The 9,124-nt window shown below is 35.2% G+C and overlaps 1 protein-coding gene across 1 annotated transcript; it reads right to left on the reverse strand.

Annotated features, from left to right (window-relative positions):
* Window positions 1-3,225: 3,225 nt before the first annotated feature.
* On the reverse strand, window positions 3,226-9,030 carry LOC133179690 (chromatin complexes subunit BAP18-like). The gene is made up of 6 exons (XM_061314385.1): window positions 8,929-9,030; window positions 8,669-8,763; window positions 6,580-6,681; window positions 5,960-6,138; window positions 5,290-5,379; window positions 3,226-3,721 (listed from the first exon to the last, which is right to left on the reverse strand). Exons 1-6 carry the CDS (start codon window positions 8,944-8,946, stop codon window positions 3,699-3,701), a joined length of 507 nt encoding a protein of 168 aa, XP_061170369.1. The 5' UTR covers window positions 8,947-9,030; the 3' UTR covers window positions 3,226-3,698.
* Between the last annotated feature and the right edge of the window lie 94 nt (window positions 9,031-9,124).

The following is a 9,124-nucleotide window of genomic DNA, read 5'->3' on the forward strand; positions in this document are numbered from 1 at the left end:
TTGTGAAATTTTCTCCTGCTGCTAATAAATAATATTTGGTGATCTATAGTATATTTCCCTATAAAACTTGATCTCCTATTGGCCCCTGGGGCAGTGAGGATATACAGATATTAATATGACTAATTATGGCCAGTGCTCTTCTTGAGAATAAATTTTTTCTAGATTTTTTTATCAACATATTCCCATGTATAACTTTGAACTCCTCTTGTGTCCCAAGACTATCCCCTGAGGCAATGATTTAAACAAAATTGAACTTCATTTTGTCAGGAAGCTTTCATACAAGTTTCATCCTTCCAGGTTCTGAGTCAATAATTCTTGAAAAGATTTTTTAGGATACCCACACTAGTCTTCTATTTTCTTGATTATCTCCCCTTTTGCAGGCCCTTTATTTGAACAAAAATTGAATCCCTCCATCCAAGAATGCTCTGTGCGAAGTATAGTTGAAATTGTTCCAATTGCTCTGAAAACCCCCCCCCCAAAACATTTTAATAACAAAAGGGTGAAACACCTAAAATTCAGATGGAGAAAGAAAAGGATTGACCTTGACTTTTTACCTTTTGACCTTAAAATCACCAAGAGGTCTTTCTCAGTTAGAGAGGTTACCACCTTCAGTTTCATTGCTGAACTTAAGTTATCTGAACACTAACTGAAACAATATATGAATTTCTGACTGTGACCATTGACTTTATGACCTCAAAATGAAAAGAGGTCTTCTTTGAGCCATAGGCCTAAGGGATTTGTGATTTAAAATCTCATTGCAAAAGCTCAAAGAGAGCTAGCTATTATCTGGAAAACATTTACTGGGTTATTTTTGCCCCATGTTATTTTCGCCCTTTCATACTTGCAAACAATTTTGCCCCATTTTAAATTTGCCAATCATATTTTTGTTTAAGAAATTATACTGTGTTCTTTGAATTCGTCCCGATTTAAATTTGTCCACCTGTGAGGGATGAAAATAAAACGGAGGCAAAAATTTCCCTGTATACAGTATTACAATAAATAAAATGTTGACCTTGACCTTCAACCTCAGAATCAATAGGGGTCTTCTTAGGTCATAGGGAGTTATGGTTTAGATTTTCTTTGCAAAAGCTTTTATTAGGACTTTTTGAGATATTGTTCTGTAAATAAAAGAAGAAAAAGGTGGACAGACAGAAGATGGACTTCAGAAACACTTTATAAGAAAAGCTGACTTGAGAATTTGGCTTAGAAGAGCTAAAAACTGACAAACTTATGCAATATAAATTATCACATAATTGTGTTCCTTCACAAAGAGGGTAATAAAATTTCTAAATCTAAGATGCCCAGAGGTATACATGTCTAACTTTCACCCAGAAAGTCATTCCTTCTCTCTAATCTAAAAAAAATTCAACACGTTCTTCTCAGATTGTACATAACTTGTCAAATACTGTCTTGAGAATTTTATCTGCATAAAATTCTTTCAGATTTTTGTACTTGTGTAACAGAGACATTTATGTGCTTCTGCTGGGGATTAAACCCGGGGCCTCTGGCTTGCCAGTCCAGTGCTCTACCAATTGAGCTAAAGGGTTAACCCACTAGCCCAAGCTAGTAGGAAGCCGTGCACCACACTCTACCACATTGTCCCCCTCTAGAGAAGAGATGTCCTCATCTCTTTTGGAATGCCAATGCCTGTGGGGCAAAGTTCTGGGGTCAATCACTCTCACCCACCAGAAAATACCCGGGTCCCAACGTGGGCGCCAAATGTAACAGAAACATTTATGGGCCTCTGCTGGGGATTGAACCTGGGGCCTCTGGCTTGCCAGTCCAGTGCTCTACCAATTGAGCTAAAGGGTTAACCCACTAACCCAAGCTAGTAGGAAACCGTGTACCACACTCTACCACATTTGTTCTATAATTTGAAAGTACCTGTACCATGGAATAATTTTTATTTATGGGGGTAAGTGTTTGTGGGCAACTAAAATTTTACTGGTTTGTGAATATGGAATGATGTGGGTTACTCATATTTACAGACTTCAATGAATCAAAATGCTGACAAATTTACTGTTTGTGGGAATGAAAATTTGTGGGTAATGGTAACCCACAAAATCCAAGAACATTGCTCATCTATGAAGAATGATGATATCAATTCCAAAGCACAGTTGAACTTTGGTATCTCGAACACGGATATCTTGAACACCATGGATTGATTGATTGTATGTTGTTTTACGTCCCATTCGAGAATTTTTCACTCATATAGAGACGTCACCATATACTGGTGAAGGGCTTCAAATTTTGACCTTTACTCGGCACTCACGACCATTGAGAAGTGAGGGATCTTTATCGTGCCAATGCCTGCCGTGACACGGGCCTCCGTTTTTAAGGTCTCATCCGAAGGACCCGCAACTTTCACTTCAAAGTGCTGAGCGCATGGTGAAGGAACAGTTGCTACCCATTTTTTATCAACTTAGGTCAGTCATGGCTGAGATTCGAACTCGCGACCTCCCGATCACGGAGCGAGCGCTCTACCGACTGAGCTACAGTGAACGGTTCGAATACCATGGATATGTAAAAGTTATTTGGAAGTTCCAACCACTTTTTCTTTAAGTATTTTACCCTCAATATCTCAAATCCTAAGATATCTCAAAGCTTTTTTCTTGGCCCCATCGAGTAATTGTAAAACTTTGATCACCCATAGTGGCCACATCCTACCCCTGGGGTTCATGATTTGTTTAAAATTGAATATACATTACCTGAGGAAGCTTTAATATAATTATGACTGATCATGGCTTTGCTGTTCTTGAGAAGATTTTTAAAGATTTTTCCTATATATACCCAAGTAATTCTTTGATTGCCCATAGTGGCCCCATCCTACTCCTGGGGGGGGGGGGGGGGGGGGGGGTTATGATTTGAACAAATTTGAATCTACACTGTCAGAAAGCTTTCAAATAAGGTTCATATTTTCTGGTCCCTTGGAAGAGGGTGTGGCCATTTATTTGAACAAAACTTATATCCCATTCACCCGAGGATATTCTGTGCTAAGTTTGGTTGAAATTGGCCCAGTAGTTCTACAGAAGAAGATGAAATTGTAAAGCATTTACGACAACGATGACAACAAAAAGGACAATGGACAAATTTTGATCAGAAAATCTCACTTGAGCTTTCAGCTAAGGTGAGCTAAAAACTGAGGTAAAAAAATCATTGGCAGGCATGAAAGAGAAACCTAACACAGAAATACATTCACAGTCTTTAATAACATAACAGCTACTAAAACATAAAACATTTACTGTACAATATTGCCCAAATAAGACTTATATAATTAATATATAGTAAATGAGAACAATAAAACTAAATACCATCCACATACTGAATAATAATTATCAGTTTCTTTCAGAAATCAAGGTCACTAAATGAACATGTATGTATGACAAAAATAACAAAGAATGATTAGTAAAAAACTTTTTCATAGCTTGATAATTTTCCTTGGCAAACACAACTGCACATTTAGCACCTCAATAAAGTCTGCCAGAAAGAAAAACAACAAACAAAATCTGAGCTAAATGATTCCAAATTTAGCACTTCTCTTTATGGTAACTATAAAACCTAGTTTGATGCTTTATCAATAAATTGTACAATTCTTTGATCAGAATGTCAAACACTAAATAAAATGTCTGCAAATGCCACTAAGAACAACATGACTTTTTGGATAATATTGCTGCCGGTTTTGAGTTCTCTCCCTTGATTCACAGCATACTGGAGTCAACATCTACAAAAATAATAATAACTCAACAAAAAAAAAAAAATAAAAATAAATTTACAGCAGTTAATCTAAAGTAAACTACTGTAACAGAAGTTTATTTCAAGTGTACTACTGCAGTTCATTTCAAGTAAATAGTAGTTTATTTCAAGTAAACAGCAGTTTATTTCAAGTAAATTACAGCAGTTTATTTCAAGTAAACTACTGCAGTTCATTTCAAGTAAACTGCAACTGTTTATTTCAAGTAAACTACAGCAGTTTATTTCGAGTAAACTGCAGCAGCTTATTTCAAGTAAACTGCAGCAGTTCATTTCAAGTAAACTACAGCAGTTTATTTCAAGTAAACTTCAGCAGCTTATTTCAAGTAAACTGCAGCAGTTTATTTCAAGTAAACTGCAGCAGTTCATTTCAAGTAAACTACAGCAGTTTATTTCAAGTAAACTGCAACAGTTTACTTCAAGTAAACTACAGCAGTTTATTTCAAGTAAACTACAGCAGTTTATTTCAAGTAAACTGCAGCAGTTCATTTCAAGTAAACTACAGCAGTTTATTTCAAGTAAACTGCAGCAGTTCATTTCAAGTAAACTACAGCAGTTTATTTCAAGTAAACTACAGCAGTTTATTTCATGTAAACTACAATCTTTTCTGACTTTGATGATTTTTTTCTTTACTAGTTATATGAATTTTTAGTGAATTACCCATATACAGCATGGAATTACTTAACAGAAAACAAAGACTGAATAATACAGTGTATATATAACATTTTTTTCTGGAAAAAAAAAGAAAAATAATGTTTAAATCAATAAAATAGGTAAAGCAATGGTCTGTTAGTTAAGAAGGAAACATGTTAGTGTCAAATAGCATTACAACTGTAATAAAACCTTTTACAGAATTCCTTCCTGTTTTACTTTTATTTTCCCTATTTAAGGAAAGAAGATGTTAAAAACTCAACTAATTCAGAGCAAGTACATGTATTTATGTTTCAGTTTACATGAATAATATGTCTTTGGAATGTCTACTGGTGGCCAAATCTTAGGATGCAGAAATTAGAATGCAATAACAAAACCAAACCTAAATATATAGATTTTATAGTTTTCAAAAAAAAAAAAAAAAATCAAATGATAAAACTTTACCCTTTCAATTCTTTTAAGATTTTTATATTTGATAATATGTCTAAAATGACAGGTGCCTTTGTAATTATGTATTGTTTGCATTTATGATAACAATTTAAACTTGAAAACTACTAAATTTGGAACTTTTGCAGATATCATAGACACATGTACATCTTAACTCAGATATCAAAAAATCTAGACAAATCTGATACCTTTGACCCAGATGAAAAGATTTGCATAAATGAAGCTAGATAAAAACAACATCTACATGCCAATGACTGGCAGTTAATTCAATCTGCCTTCTCTTTGCTCAGTTTCGATTAGGTGTGGAACACAATTTTTTTTTTGATCAGTAAAATTACACAATTATACAAGATTCCTAAAATATCTTCTGGACGGTGAAAACTTGGGACTTTCTGTGTTCTGATAACTGTGGTACCACTGTATAATAAATTAACAATTTACCTGAATCAAAATCTAAACGTTTTGATGATGAAGAATCTCCTTCAATGTCAACATCACTCTCTGGAGCATTGAGGGCACTTAGCGTTACATCTGCAATTCATATCATTATACACTGTTATTCATTTCACAGCATTATACACTGTAATTCATTTCACAGCATTATACACTGTAATTCATTTCACAGCATTATACACTGTAATTCATTTCAACTGAACCTAGGTTCAAATCCTCTAAATCCAAATATTCAAAAACATCAACTGTAGTTTTGTTCTTCAGAAGTTTGCATATTTTGTGTAAAACTTTGAATCAGAAAAGTTTACTGGAGCCTTTCACTCAGATGACCTGAAAAAATACACTCTAGAATCAATACAGATCCACGACCTTTACTATGCTTAATTTACATCAAATGCATGATTCAAACTCATCCAGTTTCTTTTTTAAAGATGAAACTTGAAGGTACATGTAAATGCTTCAGAATGACCAACACACACATACTTATATATCTCTAGAAAGCAATTCTTTCTCATCAGTTGATTGTCATGTTACCAGTAATGCAAATTTTACTCCATTGTACAAGAGACAATGGATAAGTGGAATACAAGAATTGCAGAAATTTCTACAACTTAAGTGTCCCATGCCTGCAACATGAGTGTCAAGTGATTGAATTTACCATTTTGTGGCTGTTTTTTAGGTTGAGATTCTACAGAAGAGCTAGCTGTGGCAGTTGTTACTGTAACCTGTGGTGTTTTTTCGGCTCTCACAGCTTGTTTTTTGGGAGACGGTTCTGTCGGCTGAGGAAGTCCGGCATCTTCATATGCTTTCCTTTTCATCTGTGTCTTAATCTGAGAACTAAATTTAAAACAGCAATCCATTTTTGGAATAAATCTGCTATATTTTACGAATATTTTTTTCTTAAGGAAGTAAAATTAATAAAAAGGAACTCATGACAACATATTATCATAAAGATGAAAAGCATATTTTTTTTTTTTACTTTGAGGAAATTGATACAAATTAGCCCATTATTAATAATAATTCTGAACACATAATAAATTTTTCTTCCTCTTTTCTCTTTGTGTAGATCATAGATTATTTTATCATGACTTAAATTATAAAATTTCCTCTAATATGTTACTAAAAATAAACTGGATGTCATAATAACTAAATCTAAAGTGACCTTCAGAAGGTACATATGTATATAGAAATTGTACATGTATATATTACCAACAGTTTTAAACAAATCTCAATAGTATTTTTTTCTTAATTTCACATGAAACTCAAAGCCCTACTTACATGGTTCTTGTTTTGATTATTTCACTGATGTTGTCCAAATCGTCCCCAAAACGTTTGACTGCACTCTTCAGCATATCTACCTCATGTGGAGTCCATTTTCCACTAAAAAATAAAAGCATATAATAAGGCACCAAACTGGACAAGAATACAAAAATTCATCTTTTGTGGTGCTGATGGGAATGACTTGCTAGAAGGAACTGGGTTATACTTTATATTGAGTGAAGCAAGTGACACAAAGCATAACTTTGATAGTGAGGTCCATTCACTATGATAGATATGAGAATTCTTAAAAGAACTTGAATGCACTCTGACTGCTGGAGGGAGTAAAATTAACTGGCAGGCTCTTCACAGACACTGGTCTGCTTTACTGCAGAATCAAATCTGAGAGTCAGACTCAAATATCCTATAAGACCCAAAGAAGTTATAAGAATGGGAAAGTAATTGGCAGATCTATGTCCTTCTACACCTGTAAATGCTAGCTATCAAGGATCATTCGGAAATGCAATCCTATCATTGCCAAGTATACCCTGCATAGACATCAGCTGGCCACTGTCAATAAGGGAACATATCTAGAGCTGTGTCACCTTATCAAGCAAGATTTCTGGGAATGATCATGTCATTGCAACTATAATGACAGCAAACACCAACTTCAGCTTTCTCCAGAGAAATATAGTAACCCTGCAGACCCAGATTGAAGCCCAGTGTTACAAAAGACTTGTCAGGCCAATTTTTGAGTCTGCCTCACTTGTCTGGAATCCTTATACAGCTAGCAATTTTGAGTTTTTAACACAAGCTAAAAGGTGTTTGCATAAAGCAGCAAGATTTGTTGTAATTAACTACAAGTTCAGTAGTACATGTACTAGCCAAATGATACTTAACCTAGAATGGCCTACCCTACATTTCGGACCACAAGGTAGTACTTATAGTGAACTGAATTATGCATACCAACCACAGCATACATGCACCTACTCAGCACCAATACGGCACTACCTGTGGACACTCTCTCAGACTCATTACATCATTCTACACAATCTCAGCTAGATTTGTTGAGACTAAAAATTTTGTACTGATATCTCATCCTTAAGAGACTTAAGTACAATATTTTTAGTCTCAATGCAACTTGCTGAGATTACATTCTGCAGAGCAGTCACAAACCGAACATTCTGTCTTTCCCTCTGGTATCAGACTATGGAACTAGTCACCAAGAGCACCACTGCCAAGTCTCTAGAGACCTTCATTGCAGGGCTGACAGTCTTCCACTAAAGCATTTGATGTCTTTTTTATCCTATTTTGGAACGACTTTACTTTACCGGTCCCCAGAAAAACGCGCTAAAATATAGTGTCGCCGTAGGCGACTTCAGTATATATGAGATCGCGTGAGCGATCGAAAAAAATTAAAAGTATGAGGTTTTTAGCCTTTTTGACCCCAAAATCGAATTCTACAGATAAAAGTTTAGTTTAAAACTTCGTTTTTAAACGAAGTTTTTAACCTCGTTTTCTGAAAAAAGAGATTAATATTGTTTATTCAGTGAAAAGGAGACAAAAAATAATTGTCAACAGAGCGCGTGCGGCGCATGCTTAGTAGCGTTTCTTTCGTACTTAGCCATTTTTTCATGTAAACAAACCAAAGAGATGTCGTTAAAGCTGAATTTTAAAAAAACAAGACACTAACCCTAATCCCTCGGATGGTAAGCGAGGACTAACCCAAATCTCCCGGGCGGATGCTAGACTAACCCATGTGCGAGGACTAACCCTAATCTCTCGGATGGATGCGAGACTAACCCTAATCAGTTGAAAACTTGTGCAAGGACTAACCCTAATCTCTCAGGTAGGTGCAAGACTAACGTACCTAACCAGTCAAAAAATGTGCAAGACTAACCCTTATCAGTTGAGTGACGTAATCTTACTAATGCAATGAACGCGCGGATCTTGCGGATCTGGGGACCGGTAAAGTAAAGTCTACCCCCTATTTTTAACCTGCACCTATGTTTGCAAAGCACAGACAGTGTACATTATTGCATAAAGTGTGAAAATGCTCTACAGAGGGCCCTGCACTATATATGGAAGAAGAAAGCATGGTAATTTTTACCTGGATGGGCTTTGTTCTGCTGTTGGGTGAAGCTGCAGAGTAAGATCTCCTAATTTAGTAAAAGCAGCACCTGCCGCAGTAAATATTTCACCAACCTGAATTAAAAAGATAAGTTTTTAAAGAATTGTGAGGATGATGAATTAAAAAATATATATCCCCCCCCCCCCTCTCTCCGTTTGCTTATTACTGAAGTACTCACTTACAATAATGCAATACCATATAAAGCTTTAAAAAATAAAACACTTTTAATTCAACAGTACCTTGCTCGCAGAACTCATTCTGCCGAGCAGTTCTTTGCACAAAACAGCTTTAAAATTCTCGTTTCTTTTTCATGAGCTCTAAGCGGAAGTTTACACCGGAAATTTTAAAACAATCTTTAAATAAAAAAGAAAAACGATTTTACGAAATTTATTGAAATTAAACTATCTTATTTACGAGGGTAGTTAAATTAATACA

This window comes from Saccostrea echinata, unplaced genomic scaffold, assembly GCF_033153115.1.
Source record: "Saccostrea echinata isolate AGI-Se365-2 ecotype Australia unplaced genomic scaffold, CSIRO_AGI_Sech_v1 ptg000001l, whole genome shotgun sequence".
Lineage (NCBI taxonomy): Eukaryota > Metazoa > Mollusca > Bivalvia > Ostreida > Ostreidae > Saccostrea > Saccostrea echinata.

What these genes read in the sequence shown, in the direction of transcription:
- LOC133179690 (XM_061314385.1), bottom strand. An exon ending in GCAGAACAAAGCCCATCCAG is followed by an intron (nt 6,682 to 8,668) that starts GTAAAAATTACC and finishes TTTATTTTTTAG; the next exon opens with TGGAAAATGGACTCCACATG. An exon ending in ACGTTTAGATTTTGATTCAG is followed by an intron (nt 3,722 to 5,289) that starts GTAAATTGTTAA and finishes TTATTTTTGTAG; the next exon opens with ATGTTGACTCCAGTATGCTG.